The sequence below is a fragment of the Megalops cyprinoides genome, chromosome 19 (assembly GCF_013368585.1).
Source record: "Megalops cyprinoides isolate fMegCyp1 chromosome 19, fMegCyp1.pri, whole genome shotgun sequence".
Classification (NCBI taxonomy): Eukaryota; Metazoa; Chordata; class Actinopteri; order Elopiformes; family Megalopidae; genus Megalops; species Megalops cyprinoides.
Window position 1 is genome coordinate 11,964,143 of NC_050601.1, and position 23,407 is coordinate 11,987,549.

General features: G+C 45.2%; 1 protein-coding gene across 1 annotated transcript in view; it reads right to left on the reverse strand.

The window, feature by feature from the left end:
- ppfia3 (PTPRF interacting protein alpha 3) overlaps nt 1-23,407 on the reverse strand; it is a 31,549-nt gene that overhangs the window by 2,851 nt on the left and 5,291 nt on the right. Inside the window, exons 3-29 of the mRNA XM_036552469.1 lie at nt 17,056-17,157; nt 15,378-15,542; nt 14,631-14,705; nt 14,319-14,378; nt 13,622-13,750; nt 13,155-13,247; nt 10,625-10,677; nt 10,411-10,504; nt 10,168-10,302; nt 9,946-10,029; nt 9,068-9,199; nt 8,738-8,800; nt 8,513-8,592; nt 8,196-8,361; nt 7,905-8,101; nt 6,055-6,301; nt 5,637-5,770; nt 5,257-5,408; nt 4,392-4,485; nt 3,793-3,874; nt 3,375-3,575; nt 2,882-2,944; nt 2,073-2,099; nt 1,495-1,670; nt 1,120-1,217; nt 602-777; nt 372-440 (exon numbers count right to left, since the gene is read on the reverse strand). Of these exons, the coding sequence (XP_036408362.1) occupies nt 372-440; nt 602-777; nt 1,120-1,217; nt 1,495-1,670; nt 2,073-2,099; nt 2,882-2,944; nt 3,375-3,575; nt 3,793-3,874; nt 4,392-4,485; nt 5,257-5,408; nt 5,637-5,770; nt 6,055-6,301; nt 7,905-8,101; nt 8,196-8,361; nt 8,513-8,592; nt 8,738-8,800; nt 9,068-9,199; nt 9,946-10,029; nt 10,168-10,302; nt 10,411-10,504; nt 10,625-10,677; nt 13,155-13,247; nt 13,622-13,750; nt 14,319-14,378; nt 14,631-14,705; nt 15,378-15,542; nt 17,056-17,157 (3,147 nt within the window). The remainder of the gene's footprint in view (nt 1-371; nt 441-601; nt 778-1,119; nt 1,218-1,494; nt 1,671-2,072; nt 2,100-2,881; nt 2,945-3,374; nt 3,576-3,792; nt 3,875-4,391; nt 4,486-5,256; nt 5,409-5,636; nt 5,771-6,054; nt 6,302-7,904; nt 8,102-8,195; nt 8,362-8,512; nt 8,593-8,737; nt 8,801-9,067; nt 9,200-9,945; nt 10,030-10,167; nt 10,303-10,410; nt 10,505-10,624; nt 10,678-13,154; nt 13,248-13,621; nt 13,751-14,318; nt 14,379-14,630; nt 14,706-15,377; nt 15,543-17,055; nt 17,158-23,407) is intronic.

Genomic DNA, 23,407 nt, shown 5'->3' on the forward strand with positions numbered 1-23,407 from the left:
ATTTGTGTAAAGTGTGAGGAAGCATTGCTCATATTTTTTGGCATCAACGGACTTTTATCCTGTTTAATAACCTCTCTGACTGATGAGGTAATGTGCTTATACAAAAGGAAGTAATTCCAGTGAATCGTGGTTGATCACGAATGATCAATTAACGAAACTGACATCAAAACATGACCTGCAGACTTCACTTTTCCAGAAATACACGTGTGAAAAGAGTGACAACTTTTTTACACTCAGTACATAATGGTACATGGAGATGTGTGAAGGTCATGATTCTCAATCTATTTAAAAATGACATACAAAATGTCTCCCCTGTTCCACCTGTCTATATTTACTGCAATAATGGAGTTATTATTATTATCTGCCTTTACCTCATCTGGCCTTCTCTCTGTTCCCATGGCGATGAGAGCATTGTACTCTTTCTCCAGGAGCTGCCTGGCCTGAGAGCGCAGAGTGGAGAGAGGAAAACAAAAACATTATTTTTAAAATGGCCATCAGCGGTAATGTGAGAGGCAATCTCTCTGCCGGGGGGTGGGGGGGCAGGGGGGATCGATGCGCTTTGCAGTGCTCTGCAGTATCAGGTGGCGTGACGTCGGGGCACCTGTGTGTTCTGGTTGGGGATCTGCAGTAGCAGCGCCAGGTCGGTGTAGTCGAAGGTGTCGTCCAGCGCCAGGAGGGCCCCGTGGACCCCGCTCTCCGTCAGGTTGTCGGCGTACTCCTTCAGGCCCACCGACTGCACCCAGCACATCACGCGCTCGTTGGACCACACCATTACATCTGGAGGGTGGGGGGGGGGCGAGATCGAGAGGAGCGGTTAGATAAGCATTAGCGTGAGGTGTTTGTGGACCGTACCATTATGTCATGCAAATAGGTGAGTGCTGTAATGTTGTGGGACTGTGATTACTTGGACTATTCACTCCAACGCTTTATTATGTCTGTCTGCTTTATCACAGATAGGCAAGGCAGCAGTTTTGATCTCTTATACCACAGTGGTGTTCAGTTACTCTAAATGGGAAAAACAAATTAAATAAAGACATGCATCGTCTTTAAACTTCTTCTTCTCTAGGGGTTACTCACAGTGCATGGAGAGAAAGAGTGTGGGGAAGAGGGCAGACTCACCTTTGTTCTGGTGCTGACTCTCATCTCTCCTCCTCTCCAGCTCTTTTCTGTCGTAGTTTAAGCGCTTCAGACACATGATGCCGTAATGCAGACTGACCCTGAGGGAGTTCGCAAGAAAGCATCACACACCCTGACCCATACAACCCAGACAATAATACACCCCAACCTCGCAGAAACCAAGCAGACCTACAGGTGTCTCGTTATCAGACTCCTCAGAGCATCGGCACATGAAAGAGATGACAGCACAATGAACTGGCTGCATGATGAGCCTTGAACATTTGTGAAACCACCTGTCCAGGTGAGCTCTTGCAGTGGACACCACCACGGCCAAACAGCACCGAGGTAGAGAGGAGCAGAGAAAGACTGAGCAGTCACCTGTGGAAGCTGTCCACCATCTTCAGCTGCCCCCGCAGCTCTTTCTTGGTCAGGTGGTCCAGCATGCGGGCGTCCACCAGGGACTCCATGAAGTAGCTGCGGTACTGGGGCAGGCCCAGGCTGGGCAGCCACTCGTTACCCACCCACTCATGGTTCATGTCCCCATAGGCCAGGATCTAGAGGGGGAGGGGCCGGGGGAGGGGACAGAGGGAAGAATGGAGAGAAGGAAAGAGGCAAGGGAAATGGAGTAGGTAAGGTAGCAGTGAGGGAGAGCCGCAGGTGTGTTGAGAATTGTGAGGTTAAGGGAAAGCAGTGTTTGAATGGGGGTGGGGGGGGGGTGGGTGAGATGGGTGTAGGGGAGAGGGTGGGCAGCAAAGAACGACAAGAATGAGAACCAGAGTGGAGGGGGGAGGGAGGAAGAAGAAAAAAGGAGAGAGGTAAGTTTTGGAAAGTTAGGAATATACAAGCAGAATGGAAGTGTCCAGTTAAATTTATGTTCAGTACATTCATATTTATGTGTGTTTGGTTATTAATAATCTGTCTCTCCGTTTCATATTTGGAATCAAAATATTACGTACCTGATCCCAGCTAATCTCTTTCAGCTCCTTGTGGGCAGAGGAAAGAATGAAAAAAGGTAGAAGGGGGAGGAGAGAGATGGGGGGAGGAAGAAGGAAAGAGATGGAGGGAGGAACATTGGGTGGAGGGGAAGACATCGTTTAAGGAAAAGAGGAGGGGGTGAAGAGGAGGAATAGAAAGTGGAAGACAAAGGGAGGAACAGTTTGTTAGTAAACGGATAATTAGTCGGAAAAAGTACATTTAAACAGAAACTGAGGGAGAGAAAAAGGAAGCTGAACAGTAAGGCCTAGGCAGACAAACACAGAGAGAGAAAAGAGACATATATTAATGTACCTTCATGCATACAGACTTCTCCTATATGCCCATGCTGTTTTTCAGCCAAAACAGTATATGGCACTGTAGTATTTTTTGCCGTGTATTTTACTGAACCAGTATTGTAATTTAACCATCATTTCCATCAGCACTGTTGACTCTCTAATAGTAGTAACAAGACATACCACTCCACACAGGCTGAAATTCTGTCCCTGCCTTTGAGGTTCAGATGTTTCATTACCATTCTTCTCATCTCCTTAACAACTTAGATAGTGATCAGAGCAAGGAGAGACTACAGAGAATACCAGAACATTTTACATGAAGACTGTGGACACCTTGAGTGTCAGTCTTTCTAGCACAGACTGTTTGCTGAGCCTTGGAGAGGTATAAAGTGCATATAGTGCTGCTGGTACCTCTGAAAGGCAGGCAACAGGCATCACAACCCAGTCAGTCCAACATTCTGCGCAAAATGCGTGAAGAGGGTGACAGACACACTCACAGGTTTGGTGGCTGCTGCCAAGGACTCCATCTCCGCGTGTGTCATCCACACGTTACTGGTCGACTGCAGTCACACGTTATTCCGAAACAGAGAGGATTAAGAGAAAGAGAGAGAGAGAGAGAGACAGAGAGAGAGAGAGAGAGAGAGAGAGAGAGAGAGACAGAGAGAGGGAGAGAGCGAGAGACAGAGAGAGACAAAGAGAGAAAGACAGAGAGAGACAGACAGTGAGAGAGGGAGAGAGACACAGAGAGAGACACATAATCATTATATGACAATGTAGAGAGTATTTGAATTTTAAAAAGGTACAGAAGAGCAGATAACTATCAGGTGTCCTTTAAGAATGACCTGGCACGTACATTGACAAGTAATCATAACCATGTGATCTCTAACACACAGAAGCAGAGTAACAGGAACCTATATGCGTCCAAAGACACTGACATTAGATCTATCAGCATGCTGAAGGATTGGTACTGCACAGTGTATGTGTACTGACGGAGCGTGTGCTGGCGGGGGCGGAGGGGCTGGTCAGGGACACCATCTCCTGGATGGCGAGGCGCAGCTTGAGGCGGTGCAGCGGGTTGCTGATGCCGATCTCCCGCTGGATCTCCGTGTCCGACAGGTTGGCCATGATGGCGCCGCTCTTCACGTTCGCCCGGCACGCCGCCACGTACCACGCCGGCATGCCCACCCACAGCTGGGGGGGGCGGGAGAGAGGGTAATGGACAGAGGGATAAAGGAAGGGAGACACAGAGAAAGAGAGAGAGAGGGAGAAGGAGGAGAGAAGTAAGGGAGACAGAGAGAGAGAGAAAATTTCATGACTCACACAGAAATCAAATTATGATGGTTGTCATTATGTGCAGAACTCTTGTGACTGTGAAACATAAACAGACGCGGGGAGCCAGATTTTATACCTCGAGCCAGGAAACAACAGTGGGTCCATCCCACGATGCAAAGGGGAGACCCTGGCGACATGCCTCCTCCAGCAGTTCGTGCCTGAAAGTGAACGGGTGTAATTACATCTGTGGTGGGCAAATCATGTTCTATTTAGCAAAGTTTGGTTTTAATTTTGTGCGTTCTTTACTAAATGCCTTGGCAATATGGTACTTGTGGAAACTGCAGTACAAATAAAGATATTCTTAGATTTGACTTAAACTGGTTTAGAGGGAGAAAGAGATCAACTTGATATTTGATGATATTTTAGTTTATGAGATTAGTTGTAGTTAACTGTGATTTTTAAAATTGTTTTGTTATATGTTTGGCGTGCACATGCTTTGGCAACACAAAAGCATGTTTGACATGCCAACGCAGCAAATTGAAAATTAAAACTTGTTTGTGAGAGAGAGAATGGAAGAGAAAGAAGGGGGTGTGAGGGGGAGGGTAGGGCATTCACTGTCTATAGATGACCACGATTCCCTCCTTGACAGATCACTGGAAATGAGATGAACCTTTCAAACCTTCTGATACAGATGTGAAGGTTTAAAAGGAGACAGGCAGTGTGGTGCAGTCTCACTTCTTCTTGCTGCGGCGGTCCTTGTCCACTGGGCCGGTGAGCTTGGTGAGGCCTAGAGGGTCTGCAGAGCCCAGGTCCTCAGAGGGTGTGGAGGCTGAGAATGGCAGAGGGGAGAGATGGTACAGAACTACAAATGGGCCAAACTGTGCCGCAAGCCTGCCAGTGAGAGGCCATCTTAGTTGTAGTCCAAATATTCTACTCGAAATCATCAAAAATGGATGGCCTCACACTTAGCCTGTGTTGGCACGCTCGACTGACAAAGATGTTCCGCAGGAAGAAAAATGCTTTTCATAATTTTTGCATGACTGTCTTTGAGCAGCAGCCACTTGACCAAGTGACCATTAAAAATCCACAGTTCATCAGACACCCTGTCTGTGGCTGAGTTTGTGTGATGACTAATGCCTGTTTCAAATAAGCACCCACGCAGCATTTTTCTGAGCAAGTCAGAGAAGAGAAGGGCAAATCTAACGCTGAAGCTTTTGTCTGTCACATTCTAGCACAGTTCAAGTAAGTGGCCTGTTCTATGTTTCTTTTTGTCACGACAGCGCTCTAGCGCTCTTGGTATATTTTAGCAAGTATATTTTAACCAAATGATATAATAGTTTACACTTAATAGACATATTACATTTTCTGCATTTTCTTCAAATACGCTAAAAAACATTACACGTAACACGTTAATATTGAGAGCTACTGTTTTGCCTATCTGTATCGATAAATTTTGTTTTCACAGCATGATCAGACTTGCGTGACATCCTATTAACCGCTACTGATTGCGGTCATCCCATGCAAAAACATGGGCAGCCTATCAAAAGACCTCTAAAGGTGACACACGTCTACACAGGTTTTTTTTTCTCTTGCTGCTCACCAAGAGAGGCAGACTCCCGTCCTGGCTGGCCCATCCTCCCCTTCTCCTTTTTGCCAAAGAGCCGGCCGATGGAAGACTTGATGCTTTTCTTCTTGCTGGCTTTGTGAAGGGAGTCCTGGCTGCTGTTGGTGGCACTACCGTCTGCCGAGAGACTGAGAGAAAGAGCAGAGATACTGCACAATTGACAGAGAACAAACAGGGTGGGGAAAACATAATACAATAACATTGGGAGGAGGTATACATAAATACTGACTCAGTAATACTGCATTGTATAATCATGAACATGTAATTAATGTAATTAAAGTAATCGACTCTATACCATGTATACATCTGACACACATAACACTTCAGCTTCATTGACAGTTACTCAGTTAACCGACCTGCGGAATTCACGGCTGTCGTCGAGCATGGCCCCTGGGTGTGTGTGGGTCATTCTGTCCAATCGTAGGGCACGAGGGGTAGGAGGAGGGGTGGAGTCCAGCAGGGCCAGAGACCTCTCATCCTCTTTATTGTTCTACGGGAAGATATTTTTTTCCCACATTATTCCGCTTCTTTGAAGTCTCTCAATGATACAACAAATGTAAATTATTTTATTTACACAACTTTTGTGGCCAAGAAGATTCGAAATACTTCTAGCCTTGTAAACACCTGTAGATAAGCTACCACTTTACACCTGTCATCACATATGACTTGACTTTCTAGGCGTGCTAAGACCTACACAATAGCTTTACATAAACATGAAGCTGAAGTAAGGTCAGGTCAGGTATCATGTTGAGCTTGGGCATGAACACAGTGTACCTGTTTGTCAGTTTCGCGGGCAGGGGAGTGGGGGAGGCGAGGGGTGGTGTGCCCAGAGCTGGGGGGAGAGGGGGAGGCCAGGGTGGAGGACGTGAGTGACTGAGGGATGAAGCCCCTCCCCGTTCCGTCCCTACCCCCACCCAGAGAGGACGGGGGGAGCGGGGGGCCATCCAGGGCCACGCTGCTGACCCGACTCTCGATCTCCTCCGCCCTCAGCTCTGTGCTTTCCTTCTCCTCCTGGATCAGCCTGAGGGAGAGAGAGGAAGAGAGAGAGACAGAGAGAGAGAGGGAGAGAGAGAGAGAGCAAGAGAGAGAGAGAGAGAGAGAGTGAGAGAGAGAGAGAGAGAGAGAGAGAGAGAGAGAGAGAGAGAGAGAGAGAGAGGGAGAGCGAGAGAGAGGGAGAGCGAGAGAGAGGGAGAGAGAGAGAGAGACAGAGAGAGAGAGCAAGAGAGAGAGAGAGAGAGACAGAGAGAGAGCGAGAGAGAGAGAGGAGAGGAGATAAGGGGGTGGCAATCAAGGAACATATAATGGTAAATGGAGTCAACCACAGCTACCACTCTACCACTCAGTTCAGCCTTACTCAGTCATTTCACTTCTCTTCAGCTGTATGGTTACCCTACAATGCAGATGATGAGTTCTTCACCAGCTTTCCAGGCTGTCTAGTCACGTTCCACAAGTTAACTTGTGGTAGGGCTTGGATAGTGTTACGCTCACACTCACTGGTCTGGAAGTGTTGTTAGCCTGGTCTGACACTGTTGCTCACTCAGCTTGAATGGATACACTTCTGTTCTTTTTTGCTGGAATTCGGTCTGGATAAGAGCATCTGCTAAATGAATGTAATGTAATGCAAAGCTTATAGCCTCAGTTCCAAATACATACCGCATCAGATACAGGAAAACAAAACACAAATACCCACAAAAGCAAACATTAGCCAAACGGACCTAGGGCCAATTGCAATAGCCATTTTGCCATCTGTTCACTGTGGTTTAGCATGGAATCGTCCAGAGCTATTTGTGTTTTCACTGATCCCTATTGCAATAAAACATCTGACTTGTTTTTGTCAAGTGAAATTCCCTGAAAAAAAGCATGCCAGTTTGCAGCTATGTTTTATCTCTTGGTCCCAAATGCTGTGGCCTTTAAATGTCCATCTGCCCTCTAGTGGAGACTAAAATACTACAGGACTGTTTTTGAGGTACAAGATCTTCTTGTTCCACTTCACTTCTGTGGTTTAAGAGAAAGGCCTCTGGTGGGAGAGAGAATTTAACTACAATTTCTGCCATCCACTAGTACCACAATCCCTCACTTTGTGGCCTGTATGTTACAAAGTATTACATTATATTACTGTCATTTAGCAGACACTCTTATCCAGAGCGACTTACATAGGTTACAGTTTTTACATGTTACCCATTTATACGGCTGGATATTTACTGAGGAAATTCTGGGATAAGTACCTTGCCCAAGGGTACAGCAGCAGTGCTCCAGCGGGGAAGTGAACCAGCAACCTTTCTGTTACAGGCCCCGCTCCATACTATGCTACACTGCCGCCCCGTAATTATTACAATCCCATAATTATTACAATCGTTTGGAAAGAACAGCATCAAGCATGAGATATCACCATGCATTAAAAGAACACATTTCAACAACATACACATATGTTGCAAGGTCTCCAAGACCTGTTATTGGCACCTGGCTGAGCACAGTTCATTGCAATGGCCCATAATAGCCAAATGACATCTTGAGTGAATAAGACAGAACAAAGCTACTCAGCAACAGAAGTCCATCATTCATAGCTGCCTCTGGTCAAGGCCCAGCTGAGTTTCCCTGTTAAATAAGCAGCCACTGACACTCACTTGATCTCCTTATTGATGGCCTCCAGCTGCTCCTGCAGCATGATGGCCAGGGTCTGTACATCCGTCTGACCGCTGGGGGACAGGAGCTCAGAGCCGAACAGCGTCTCTCTGTCCTCCTCCTCCTCGTCAGAGCAGCCGCCCTCCACACCCCCCTCAAAGCCAGGAGCCAGCAGGGTGCCGCTGTCCCACTCCCCGTACTGCAGACGGACACAGTGAGAGGGGTCACTCAGAAATCACTCAGAAAGAGCATTTCTCTGCGTTGTCAGCAGAGGCCAGGTGAGAGGTTCTCACCTTGCTGGTGTCCTCCCGGGCGGGCCCCCATCGCCCGCGGTGAGTCCGCCTGACCACGCCTCCTGGGGCTGCGTTGCCATAGTGATCCAGGTGTGTGGTGGAGCCAGCTGGGAGGGACCCGCCCCCTTGGGAGTATCTGAGCTCTAACGCACTTCCTGGAAGAGACCTGACAGAGAAACACAGGAGGAACGGGATATAATCCAACATTTCCATACTACCTTTCTCCATTTACCATTTTAGCAGCACAGTTTTAGAACGAACAATTTGTTTCTAAGAGCAAAAAATGCTTTGGGGGTGCGTCCATGGGAGTGGCTAACCTGGAGTAGGAGGAGCCAGGCCTCCCTCTTAGCTGATCTAGCTCCAGCTGAAGTCTTTCCAGCTCAGCAATCAGCTGGTCCTGAGAGAGAGAAAGAGTGGTGAAGAGGGAGGGGAAGAGAGAGAGACAAACAGAGAGAGAGAGAGAGAGAGAGAGAAGGGTTGTCACCACATAGACAGAGAAGCAATACACTCCAGAGCAATGATTTATGGTGAGGGAAAGATACCTTGTTTGCTAGAAGATCATCTTGTATTTTCTTCATGTTTGCCAGTTCCTCTGAAAGAGTATTCTGGGAGGAAGAGCGGAAAAAGCAATATTAATTTAACAATTTCCTAAAATCATGCAGAGTACAATCACTGTGTTCTACTAAGCAGTGTTCAGATTATGTAAGTAGTTGTCCCTCCTCTATAGAGTATATGCCATTACCACCGGGATGGTGAAAAAATAACATGAAATGCTTCAGTGAACATTTTGTTTTTGGTATGAAAGACACAAACTGCAATTCCCACGAAGGAAAATAATCCCAGCCGCCTGAGAAAGCCGGTGAGCGGGATACCTTTTCCTCCAGGGCTGCCATTCTCTCCTTCAGGTGGAGCTGGAGTCGCTCGTTGGACTCTGAGAGGAGCTTGTCCACTGTGTCAGAGAGTCGTTTGTTGTGTTCATCGTTCATTCTCTCCCTTTGCCTTGCCTGGGATAGGAGAGGAACGACAGCAAATAGTTTGAGGGAGTTAGTGCACAGTATTCTCCTGACTGGCTCCTGAGAGACGGATAGAGAGAACAACTGAGAAGAAAATAAACCTTGAGATGTGCATGTGGATAGGTAGAGAAGGAGAGAGGAAGAGAGGTGGCTAGAGAGGGAGGGAACAAATCAGAGGCGGGTCTTGACCAAATGCAGCTGAGCCACTGAAAAAGGCTGATGTACTATCAGCAAACCAGGCCAGCCAACGAAGAAAGGCTCTGTGGTCACCATAACACAGGGGAGGGTGAGACTCACTATACTGACTCTTGCACTGGGAGAAATAGTGCTGAGTAAAAGACGTGAACTTTAATACAATTAGCACTTTCCTCCCTCGATTTACACAGATGACTGACCCAGATACAATGTTAGTCATGCAAAGAGAGGGACACACAGCCCATTATATTGTCGCTCTCTGTAGCCTGAGGGACCAGCAGTGAGCACTCTGCATGTGAGGAGGATTAATCAACACTGTTATGTTCATTTTTAGTCTGTTCTTTCTATTTGCTGTTTATTTATGTGTGTAATCTTAAGTATTCGGAGCAAGACAGTTTGTTTTGCTTCGGCAACACAAAAGTGTGTTTGCCACGACAATAAAGCACACTGAATTCAATTGAAATGAGAAGGAGTAGTAGAGAGAAAAAGGAGAGAGGGCAAGAGAGAGAGGGGGAAGGAGGGAGAAAAAGAGTAACAGTCACCCTCTGTAGCTCCTGATTTTTTTCCTCCAATTGCGCTTCCATCTGTCGCAATCGCTCCTCAAAGTTGCCATGGCGTTCCTCAGCCTGGGTGACACAGTAAAGGGAGAGAGAGAGAAAGAAAGACACAATCACACTTACTAAGCTTATTATAAGCCAGTAACGCTGCAGCCAGTGAACCTCCTATGAGATATACACGTTGACTAACACTAGGCAGTGCAGTACCTTGTTGAGTGCGGCCACTCTCTGGGCGAGCTGGGCCTCGATCTCAGGCAGCGTCTCCGCTCTCTGCAGGGTCTGCTGCAGCTTCTGCTTGGCGTCATCCAGCCTCTCCTGCAGCTGCCTGTTCTTCTCCTCACTCTGAAGAGGAGGAGAGCAGCGCGTGAGGAAGAAAAGAAACCCCGGTCCCAAAGGTGAGGCTGCTCAAGGGCGCCCCCTAGTACATCGGCGGAGGGAGAGGAGTCTCACCTGTCTGTAGAGAGACTCCTTGCTCGCCAGTTCGTTCTCCAGCTTGTCTTTTATGTCGTGGAGAGAGGTGGCCTCTCTCTGCGCACTGAGATACCTGCATATAACGCATAGAAGCATCCAGTGAGGACATTGGTGCTCAGATACAGGAAGGAGGGCGTGGAGTGAGTGCAGGTGCAGCGTGGTCTGTGGAGGCAGTGCAGGGAATGGGAGCTACCTGCGCTCTAATGTCGTTATTCGCTCCTCCATGTCCTCCCTCTGACAGAGAGCCTGAGAAAAAGAGAGAGACGGTGACTTTTAAAATCCCATTTTTAACCTTCTTGTTTAAACACAGAGCTTCGAAAAAGGTACTATTTACATATTTATGAGAAAGAAAAGAAAACAGGCAAAGGTAAACCAAACTAAGCCCCCAGAAAAACCACCGTGACGCAACCAAAAAACCCGAGACACGTACATAACAACAACAAAAAAAAAACGGTGAACACAAAAGATTACAATGTCAGCTTTTGCGTGTCACTTTAATTAACTTCACTTTATTTAAATTGTACATAAAGAGCAGGATTATCCACAAATCCATCAGGAGAGGAATTTGACCACGCCACCAAAAGAAAGAAGCACTTAACATTTTTTCAAAACGTTTAAAGAAAATTGCCCCACTTAAGTTTGTTCCAGTCAACACTCATGCCCCATCCTCATACACAGCACAAATAACGCTCCGTTCTCTCACGCTTTATTTCAGCGCTATTTGTCCATCTGTAAAAAGCAAACTCAAGAGGCATCCCAGGTGCAGTTTGCATTTAAGGAACGGCCATGGCATCGTCACAGTATAGCATCGATCAATAAGAGCTTCTTTCCTCCCTGGAGTATGGCACACCAAAAATGAAAGTGGTCATGGCAAACAGACCCTACCCTAAGACACTGCTCAAGAGTTCAGTGAAATCAGACATCAATCCATTTTGCCTCAGCTAAGTTAGCAAAACCTGTTCCTTTCTATGTGGTTTCCCCTTCACTCAACCCTGTTTTGGAATTTCCAGCTGTACATTAGGCTTGTCTCACAACAACAGCCTCCGCGCTCGTGCAGAAGCACCGAACAGAGATGAACGCTATCGTGAAACACGTGCACACGGTAAAAGGCTACTTTTGCACTCCAGGTCAGGCAGCGCATTACAGTGAAATGGTTACCAACTACAGGATAGGCACTATTCTACTGACGTCACATGCAAGCAACTCAGCAGGGCCTGAGAACAGTGAGAAGAGGACACCCTGGGAAACCTACCAACAACTACCACAAATTTGCCAATTTGTTCCGCTCCCGGTCATTGTCGGCAGATAACACAACCGGTTTTGAAAAGGAACCAGACTAGCACCTCAAGGCTAGTGCCTTGTTGACTGACTCACTAAGGAGTTTGGAAAAAAAAAAACATTTCAAGTGTGCCACAATTTGGGCACTTTCCTGATAATTCCTTGTTGACCCCTCTGCTGGACTCCCACCCATTTGGGGAGCTGTCTACAAGGGTCTCCTCAGTGGGGAGAGATCTTCAAGAGGTGACCAATGCACCCTCCATATGGATGCTCCAATAGCCCCTTACCTGGTCTTTATGCAGTGATGTGACATATATTGTACAAGTACTTTTCCCAATATTTTCAGAAAAATAGATTTGACACCCCTTCATTTTAGAAGGGAGAAAGAGTGAGAGAGACAGTCATCTAAAACAAGAGCAATCTTAAAGCATGCACAGAGCTAACCCATGTCGTTTCACAAATACTGCTGGCAGACAAACACAGCCATAAATGAAAACCACTCAAGCACAAAGACAGATGACTAAAAAGATAAACAGACAAAATGGCCAAGGATTTTAGGAACCCTATAATGCAGATAAAGGTTCGTATAAAATTCAAACACGGTCCAATAAACACTGTTCAAAGACAAAATAGCCATTACGCCACACGCACGTATACCATTTGTTTGTTAAACTCAGCTTCACCCAACTAGATTGCTAGTTGGTGTGAAGACTATCATTGCGTGCAGCTAAATTGCATGTTTCTGGAATGCAACCTAGTTGCGCAAACATATCACATGAGTATGTGGTTTTACAAACAGGGTAATGCAAATACATATAAACAAATTGATTCAGACAGAACTGTAGGTCATTCGCGTCAGGGACTTGTGTATGTCTGCAGAAAAATGTTAATTATGAGCATAAGTACGTTGTTTACTGTTTTTTATGAGAAATGCTTGGACACTCCCCTATTCGGTAGTTACATAAATTCCAGATTTCATGGCCTGCGGAAAAACGCTCACTGCCACTACATGTAAACAAGATTGAGGGCAGAACACAGGTTTGAACCTATCCTCCTGTCATTCCTGCCCAGTGAATGCCACTCAAATGAGTCACTGAAAACATCTTCCGTTCCAGGTTGACTTCTGAGACAGGGCTCCGAAAGCCGTTTCCTAGTTTCCATCCGAAATGAGCTGCACATTATATAGGTAATGTATATGGCCTTTACACAAAACCTGAACATGGAAGCCGTACAACGACTTTATGCAGTAGTTATTTTCACCACTTTTGGTGAGAGCTTTGTACCAGACAGCAATGGTTTCACTTTTACACATGAATATTATACGTGAAACTTATATCTGAATACTGTGAAGCAAAGCACCTCAGCCAGCCCTCATAATAGCGCTACTACAATACGTTATTATACCAGGAGCTTTCACAGGCTCATCTGAGAACCAGTGCACTCACCTCCTTCACGTCCCTCTGTAGTTTCTGGTTGGCTTCTTCAGATTTTGTCACCTCTCTTCTGGCTGCAGCAAGCTGTTCTTCTATTTCTCCCACCTGGGACAGAAAGATAGGAGAAATATGTGGGGGAAGAAGTAGCAATAGTTGAGAGACAAATACATATCTGTTCATTCATTTGTGTACGTTAATGCTGATACCGTAATCTGCATCTACTGTGACGTTACACAATGATGGCAGTTTTCCAGTTGTCCACAAGATGGTAGTGGAGAACTCAGTTTGCAGCTACCTCTTTTTCTGAGAACAATGTCACTGATGAGACGTCACTGCAATCAGTGTGTACATGCCGCACAGTCTCTCATGGCCAATGACACTGTTATTGCCTACCACATAACTTTACTCACTCACTTGCTCGCCCGCTCACTCACTCACTCACTCACTCGCTCGCTCGCTCGCTCGCTCACTCCCCTCACCTGCCGGCACATGAGCGCCAGTCTCTCTCTCAGCTGGGAGAGTTCTGCTCTCTGTCGCTCGATCTCTCCTTCTCTCTGTCTGTCAATCTCTCCATCATCCAGTATAGACGAGGGCCCATTAGGCAGGCGCTGTGTCACAGGGGGGGAAGGAGGGATGAGGATGAAGAGGAGAGGAAAAAGGTTGGCAGGAGAAGAGGGAGCAAAAGAGACAGAGAGAGAGGTAAGCGTGGATCAGGGTAAAGAGAAAGTGGATATGGGCATGGAGAAGAATCTGAGTGATAGTGGTTGTACACACAAATACACATTTGCATTTCTGTCTTCGTGAGAACATGGATTACTACATGTTCAATTCCAGTAACACACACACATGTGTACACACAGACACGCACATGCACACAAACACACACATTTTTTTCATTTCATATGAGGTAGGCAGTGTACAAATGGTGCGGTCTGAGTGCACTGCATGCCATTATAAGGTTGGTAGGTGACACTTATAAATGTATAAATGTACGATGAATTAATCTGAGTTATAATTATAATTATAGTTACAGATCTCCAGAATGTAACATGTAAGTAACTCAGGGACGTGCTTTTTAATACATGGGGTAGGATGTCATCCCAAAGGTTTTTTTGGATTTGGGAGATTTTTTTAAAAAATGATATGCTGGGTCTGGAACTTGTGAGATCACCTTACCTCTTTCCCATTATCCAACCCTTGCTGTCGCCTTTTTATTTGGTCTCTTAGAGAGAGTACCTGAAAGAGACAGAAAACACAGACATAATAAACACAATGGCCGGTAACACAATGATAGGCACAGACGTGACCTTCACATAAATAAAAAAACAGAGAGAGAGAGAGAGAGAGAAGGAGAGAGAGAGAGAGAGAGAGCGAGAGAGAGAAAGAAAGAGAGAGAGCGAGGGTGAGAGAGAGAGAGAGTGAGAGAGAGAGAGTGAGAGAGAAAGAGTGAGAGAAAGGTTTGGCTACAGTTTGCTTCATTGGTCTCACCTCCTGGGAAGAAGCCTCCAGTTCCTCCTCCAAAACGGCCACCCTCTCCAGAGCCACCCGCAGCCTCTCCCGAACCTGCAGCCCCGGTGCGAGAGAGGGAGGGTGAGAGAACAGAGCAGGTGAGACAGAGGTACACAGGGGTGGGAGAGAGAGGTGAAAGAGGGGTAAGGCAGACAAAAGCGAGGGTGAAACAGAAAGAGAGAAAAAGAAAAGGGAGCTTGGTGTGTACGGATATTAGGGTGAGTAACAATAAAAAGCATATTAGTGTACTCACTATTAATACTGCAATACATTGCACATTTTGGCCAATATATGCCAAAATGAATTTTATGCCCATAAAAGCAATTTGGTTTGAACTGTATTTTTGATTATTCTACCCCTGGAGCATTTTTACATAGTATCCACTTAGACAGTTGGATACTACTTCAATAGCTAAAATGAAGTATCTGGCCAAAATGAAAAACAGCACAACTTCCCTTTGGGATATAGCCTGCACACTTTGAGTTACAGGCTCTGTAACTGGCCTTCAAACCTTCAGCTGTCTGGTAAGGAAAGTTGTTTGCCCTCTGAATAAAATTATGTCATCTCCTTAGAGATCATCACCTCCATCTACTTATCTTATGTTATCAATGTGGCATGATCAGTTGTGAGCAGCATTAACATGGAAACAGGAAAATTATACAACGATGCCTTCATGCCTTAATACACTGAGGCAGTGACATATAGAGCTGGGTCCTCTCTGCGCACCTTCTCGTCCAGGGCCTTGTGGTGCTCAAAGAGAGACTTAAGGGCCTTGAGCACCTCCACCTCGCTGGAGACCCCGGCGGGGGACTGCGCCTGCCTCTTCACCACCGTCATCCTCAGACTGCGCTCGTGCCGGGACACCAGGCACTCCAGGTGCTCCAGCAGCAGCTGAGGGAGAGAGCAGAGGAACAGGGGTCACTCACACACACACACGCACGCACAGACACACACACACACACACACACAAACACACACATACACACACACGCACGCACGCACAGACACACACGCACACACACCGCACACACTCACTCATACACCCAGGCATGTGTACACACACAGGCATATACACACACAGTTTTCTTTCTTCTCTTTTTAATGCTTGTGTTAAGAGGCCTTTATGCTTGCAATCTGCTAGAGTCTTGGCAGGAAAATGTCGCATGTTTAGACAGAAGACATGTGGCTATCCAGAGGCAACATTACTGGAGATGGTCTGAATGCTATGGCAGGTGGCCCATTGGGGTTTTCCTTTAGGTAAAATACTACTTTATTTCATGGAAATGACACATTCATTCTTCTGCAACCACTGCTGTCCCAGAGATGTAGCTGGACATCCACACTCTCATTTTCTTCTCCTCTGTGCACAATATTGTGCAAACCTCAACAACAAATCCTGTCACTTCCCTTACAAGGTGTTTGCAACTCTGCAGCGATAAGACTCATCATTTGAAGTCATGTGTTCTGCGAGTCCTAATTGGGTAGCGCATTAAAGCCCTAATTTAAAGCCTTACACTCTGTGATGTTGTAACCCTGTGTTATGTTTTACAAACTCCATCTGTGACAGAGAGAAAAAATGACAGCGAGAGAGAAAGAAAGAGAGGGAGGGTAGCCATTCTTACAGGACAGTATACACATACATATCTTCTTCCCCGCTCACAGAAGAGGGAGGACAAAGGGGTGTGGAGGAAAGTTCCGGGGTTAAAGAGACTTGGAAAGAGGGAGGGATCTTACGTGGTAATGTGCTAATCTGATGAAGTGGGAGGGAGCAGTGGGGAAAGTGTAGGGGAGCTGTCCAAACTCAACGGTGCTGAAACACCAGGGAGTGCTGTTGTGCACAACAGTGAGAGACGCACAGGATGTGGGTGTAGATGACAGAATAGCAATTGAAAGGAGCCTTAACAAAAAGGTGGAGATGTGGGGCACACAGAGGGAAATTAAACAGCGATAGAAATACAGAACCAGAGCCATGATTCTTCTGTTCTCAGATGTCAACATGCTGCACGTACGAACCTGTCTTGCTGGTTTAGGTTTTTCTCACCGTCGGCTGTCTAAAATAACCACGGATGAGCAAATTGCTGGCTTTCATTTAGTTTTGCCTGACATTTTGTACATGTTGATATGACACCATTTCTGACATGCACACATACGCGTTTCCTGAACATGTTTAAAGTCTGGGATCCATGTGTTCTCTGGAAAGGAAAATTTAGTATATTTTTTTTCCCTACACAGACTATTTCTGTAGGATGACTGTCTGTGCTTTAGTGGTCAAGCTGTCAAAACAGTACTTTTTTAAAAAACTGGCCTGTCAAGATTTTTGTCCTGCCACACATATGAAGATGGCCATAAAATGAAACCGTTAAGTGTTGACTAACAAGCAGTGGAGTGAAGGAAAGTGACTGACCCGTGTGTTGTTCCGCTCGGCCTTCAGCTCAGCGATCTCTTCCTCTCTCTCCAGCAGCTGCTCCCTGCATACGTTCAGCTCTTTGGTCAGGACCGCGAACTCCTGGGGGACCACAGCAAGTCACACGCTCACCCAGCGTGCAATAAAACAACGCAAAAAGCAGGTTTAAATTGAATTCAAATGGCTTTTACTGTCACAAATTTCATTTCCACATGTTTTTTTCCCCAAAACTTACAGACTATTTATAAAATGGTTATGTAAACATTTTGATGCAAATTTTTTTGGTATGTAGAGTAACTAGAGTATGCTTCATTTTCACTCTCTTACACAGATACGTGCACACACAAAGCCTCATTTTCATTTTCAGTTCCAAAATGTTTCACTGTCTTGATAAGAACATGCTAAAAACATGAAATGAAAAAAATAAAAGAGAAAAGATACATACAAATCTATGCATTTTCCTCAAACACACTTACACACACATAAACACTACATACTGTATATAGAAACAATAACAACACAGCAAAACTCTGCTGCATGAACTGCAGCCCAAATGATGCTGACAACCCTCACGCTAAGCCCACACACTAACCAAACTCCTCAGTCAGATCAGTTAACTCCATAATAGCACTGCAGTTGCACCACGATGCTAATTCCATTCCAGTTCTAGCTGGAGGAACACAACAACTTTGCGTATGACTCGCATGAGTGCTGATAGCAAACCATTAAAGAGTAACATTTAGACATCAGCATAACGAAAAGTCTAAACAAAAGCAACCCACACGATACCTGGACAAGCCCAGATACAGATATACAGAATTGATTTACTCTCTGTTATACTGTATCATATCATATATCACCACCAACATAAAAATCCACTCAGGGACAAAAAAGCAAAGCTATGTTGCTTTTTTATTGGGGGAGGGAGGGGGACTAAGGTACAAAAAATTAGTTTTAACATTTTTGTTTTCAGTAGTTATCATAGTTATACAGTAGTACTCATATTTGTCTTGGTTCAACACATAACACAACATATTTTCACGACTATAAACATTCTGTGCACATTCATATATATTCTATGTGATATGGATATGCTGATGTACTTGGGTACTTGGCATACTTATGTTTTCCTGGGGTTTAAAATGTTATGTTATTATATTTAATTTGCCCAGTTTTTCTCTGTGAATGCTCTGTTGGACTGATGCCCACTTAGTTCTGTTGAATCATATTTTAGTAATTTCTGGGTAGTTCAGCCAGTTCAGTCTCTTAGTTTAGTTGGATTTGTTTCTTATGGCCAAAAAAAGTCTTACATGCTAAAATAATACACTGGTCTATGTCTCCAAACCTTCCTCCTGACCAAGTATGGTCAACAAACCCAAGGTAAACCACTGCTATATTCTCCTAACCTAAACAAGTGCCACAGTTTCTCTGCAAAGCATTCATTTCACAGTGTTTCTCTGCATTTTGCTAATCTTGGTGGAAGGCAGTGCAGCCAAAGAGAATGAAATGCAGCAAATTGTTCATGTGCCGAAACACCGTGAGACTGCAATATGTTAAACACAGCTGGGAGAATATTTCAGACATAAAGAAACAAGGCTGCAGGTTAACGGGGGTGGCAAAAATAGACTGTGAATGTGACGTGTGCTAAATGTGGGTTATTTTCTCTGCAAACCATTTACAGTGCAAATCTACTTGGAGCGCAGCGTCATATAAATAAAGTGTAATAAACATGATGATAATTGGGTTTATACCAGGGACTGTGAGACCCCTGAATACAATGAAGGGGATTCAAGAAACAACATGCAAAATGCAGTGTAGTAAACAATTCTATGAAATGTTGTAGTCAAGCTAAATTATCCCTACAGTCTATAGGGTTTGTAACCCCTGAAAGTGTCTGTAGTCAACTCAATCTAAATTTGCATATCTACAGCAAAATTTGCCCCACGGGAAGTATGATTTGCTTGTCTTTGCTACTGTTGTCTGGCTTCCCGACAGCATTGTCAACCTCTGGCAAAGACCATCTACTGCTCAATAAATATACGTTATTTTAGTCAATGTAAGTTGTAAAAATTAAACAAATTTATGTGATTATTTGACCGTCAAGGGTAAGTCTGCAGAGGAAATTCAGGGGACATGTCTACAGGAAGCTAAGGACATGGGACAGCTAAAAGCACATACAGGCAGCACCATCCAGATGTATTTATGCAGACTATGTGTATAGAGATGTATTTGTTTACAGACATCCATGCTTCTGAGGGACTTCTGAGAACACGGGAAGCATTTGTTTACACAGACGCGGGGATGAGATGTTTTTAGGTGTGTCTCTAAAAGGGCTCTAATGTTAGACTGTAACAGGAGAGCAAAGCCAATCAATACCGCCTTGAGAGACGTAACAACTCAACATGCCAGGGCCCCCTTCATCCGGAGCTGCCATTGGACAGCTGGATTGGACCACGCTGATCGCCACCTAGCATGACCTGCGCAGCGGACTTTGCCACAAGCTGCTCCATTCTAATGCCATATCCGTATGATGTGCTCCTCCTCTCTGTCTCTGCCTGTCATGTCTACACAAGTTGCAGCACCAGCATGGAATGGAACTGTATAAACGCGGTCCCTTTGCTGTAACAGAACTGCCACTTAGTGACTAAACCTCTCCTGGTGGGACCAGTCACAAAAGCAATGCAGTGCTGGAGTTTGATGTAGACTGTAGATATGGCTGAATCTGTGCTGTAGATAACACTGGATCTTGTGAGGATCTGTGCAAGCCAGAAGAGCAAAAGAACACAAGGTGTTCAATAATAGGCAAACTAATAACTAAACACGAGAAGAAAGCAATCTTTATCTTTTGAAGGTGAATGGCTATTACACAGATATGAGGTAGCACAGCTCTGGCTAGCTCAGTTCCAAGGCTTAGAGCAGCACAAATTATCTTACATGTGCTCCGATAGCAACAGACTGAAATTTGGTTTGCTTGTTCTGAGGTCATGTTTGAAAAAAAAGACCATAGTTGACCTCTTGATCACAGAGGTCACATTGTCCTGAACCTCACCACCTGACTATCCAGGCCCCACGCTGACCTCCACCAGCAGCTGTGGAACAGTGGCCAGCCCCACTCGGGTCTCCGTTCAGCTGCTCCTGGCTGGCTGCCCTGTCCCATCATCCCATCAACAACCATTCAACCTTTAGCCAATGATCTATCTGCTTCACTTCACTTACAACATGGCTTTACTCCATTTTACAATGCAAGGGCAACGCCAAACGTGTTCGGCTGAACTGACTCGGATGGAATCCGTGAACACGGTCAATTTTAAAAAGGGCACACAGAATGTTTCAATACCACAAAAAATGGTCAACCAACGGCTGTGGAGTAATGTAGTAAATCCACAGTACTATGTGTAAAACATAGCGTTCACGTTATGTTCATAGCAGTCTAATCTCTCATAGAATCTGTTCATGTAAGAGGGCATCAATACTATAGGTACAGTCTAAGTTGGGTCCCTGACCTTTTTTCCCCCACCAGCTACAGCATCTTTGCCTTGAGCTGCCTCTGGCCTGCATGCAAGTCTCAGCAACACTCAGAAACCTGGAGCTGCCTGATCCTACCATGAAGGATTTCCCTTGCCTGGTATCAGGTTTCACATATTCAGACTCTTGTAGAACAGCAGGGGGAGATTTCTCCAAGAGAAGCTCTTGCTGCTGGCTGAAGGAGTGGTGACACTGCATCTGAGCCTGCCCCGTTGCCAGCATTTCTGAGCTTCACGTCTGAGAAATGTGAGCTGATATCAATCAACAGGAAGGCCCAGCTGAGGGACTACTAGACCCATAGGACAAAGGGGAGTAGCCACACTTTAGACTACTTTATGTTCTCCTTTTTAGCAGTGAACTGACATCAATGTTCTGGTGCCCTCATCAGGGTGTATGTGAGAAAATTTTGGTGTTAAGAGAGGATGGGGCTTCTTCCTTGTTTCCTAAAACGTCTACACCCTCTAGCTCTTTAATCCATGAATTGACTCTCTGACTGGTTATTTTGGTGTTTGCAGTAAATTTCTGAAAAGCATTAAATGAACATTATGGATACTTTGTAAGAAAATTAATTATAATGCTCTGATGATACTGCAGCTTGTAAATGTGGCACAATGCTGGAAGGCAGCTTTTTGGGGATTGCCTTAAGTCGAAGAATTTTGTGAAATTACTGCAATAGCCTCCAAGCGCGCTCACAGGAGCCAGTCCAGCAGCTCTTACGCGCTCTGCGCAGGATGTGGACCCCTCTCTGTGAGGTAAAGAGATTGGGATCCGAGTCCATTCCGTGTCAGGCCTCAGCTTCAGTCACACCAATCTGGAGAGCAGCTCTTAACCACTCAAATCGTATTTTTACCGCATGGAACGCCCTGGACAAAATGTTCCGCCCTCTCAAAAGAGTATCACTGAATGAGGAGCTGTCCAGCACTCCCTAGCGCTGAAAGGGACATCCCAACTGTGTCACTTTTGTAGTCTTACACACACTGCCACAGTCTTTCTCTCTGCCCCCGTCTCTCTCTCTCTCTCTCTCTCTCTCTCTCTCTTTTCCCCATTTCTGTTTCAAAAGAATTTTTCTGACACATCAGTGAGAAAGGCATAAATAGGATAGTAGAAATCCGTGCCAAAATCCATCCTTTCATAGAACTGAGGTGAAACGTACGTGATTCGTTTAATCAGTCAGCGTGCTTGAGTTGGTTGGTCTACGTGTGAGTCAGAGACACGCTGACAGCGTCCGTCCGTCCATCAGGACAGTCGACAGACAGATAAGCACAGATGGAGGGAGTGGACAGAAAGAAAGAGTAGGGGAAAAAGAGAAATGTACAGATGGGGACACAGTGGGCCCATTGGAGCTTGGCATTCTGGGAGTGTCTTGCTGTGAATGGGCTAAAATTTCCGAATGGCATCACTATCCCACAATCCTTTGCTTTCCCCCTGCCCTCTATCTCTTTAACATTCCTTCTTTCAGTATGGTCATAGAGAAATTGCCTGTGATTATCAATGTACTGGAGGCATTTAAACTGTGCTAGTTACTCTCTCCCTCTCCCGCCCTGTCTCTCTGTGTTAATACACTGCATCTAAGAATAGATTCCAGAAGCCAACTAATTAGTATGCAGCAATATGCAAATTGCCCGATTCGTTAGTGTCTGTGTCTGTTTCATGTTACCAGCTCACCCTCTCTCACACACGCACATTTCCTCTCTTTTATGGCAATGTCAGGACAGTCAGTGCAGTTGTATTAAATTAACTCCTCTCCATCTACGTATGTCAGTATTTTGTGTACTGTTAATGTTGTACTGTATATACACATGCATACATAATATACTGTGTGTATACTGTATATACTGTAAGTCACTATCATCTCTGTCCTGCCCAACACTGCTTGTTCTTTACCAGTATGTGGAGCAGTTTTGGTTCTTACTTTCTCAGTTTCTGCGTCCATCAAAGTGTGAGTACGTATCAGTCTTTCCCTCATAATCCATCTAATCTTCCCATTTCTTACACCTCTGTCAGGACAGTCAGCTCAGTCTTCACCTATACTAAAATTCCAATTCTTAACCAATTTCAGAACCGCACCACAAAAGAAGATGTTTGTACCCACTGGCAATGCCTGTCTGAAATTCAAGGCAGTTTCCACAGTTGTCCTGGGTCACATTTCAATTATTAATGCACATACCCTTAACAATGATTTCCTGTTTACTTCCTTCTTACATAACGGACTTAAGAACCAAAACAACAAAATCACAGACTTTGAATAATGACCCTGCATGACCCTGTTACAGTGGCCACAAAAGCTCACTACATAATGGATACTGTTTTCAGCCACTGACACAACACTGGGACAGCAGTGTGGCGTAGGGGTAAGGAGCAGAGCTCGTAACCAAAAGCTTGCCAGTTCAATTCCCCACTAGGGCACTGCTGTTGTAACTTTGGGCAAGGTACATAACCCACAGTCGCCTCAGTAAATATCCTGTAAATATCTGTATAAATGGATAAATTTGTAACCTATTGTACATTCGTTTCTCTGGATAATATCGTAATACAAACTACTGTATAAGCAATGGCTTACATGCCTGTAATCTACAGAGTTTGACAGGTCACCAGAGCAAATGCCACTGCACACCTGCCAACACCTCAAACACCCTGGAAGACCCTTTAGAGATCCCACGTGACATTATGACTATATAGGTGAAAAGTAATTTAAAAACACAGGCACGAAAAAAATGATCAAAAATGAGGCTGGGAGGTGGAGCGTGTGGCATTAATCACGATAGCTGTCTGAACATGCCTGTTCTTTCTGGCCATCAAATCACACAGAATACTTTCTTTACCTCCC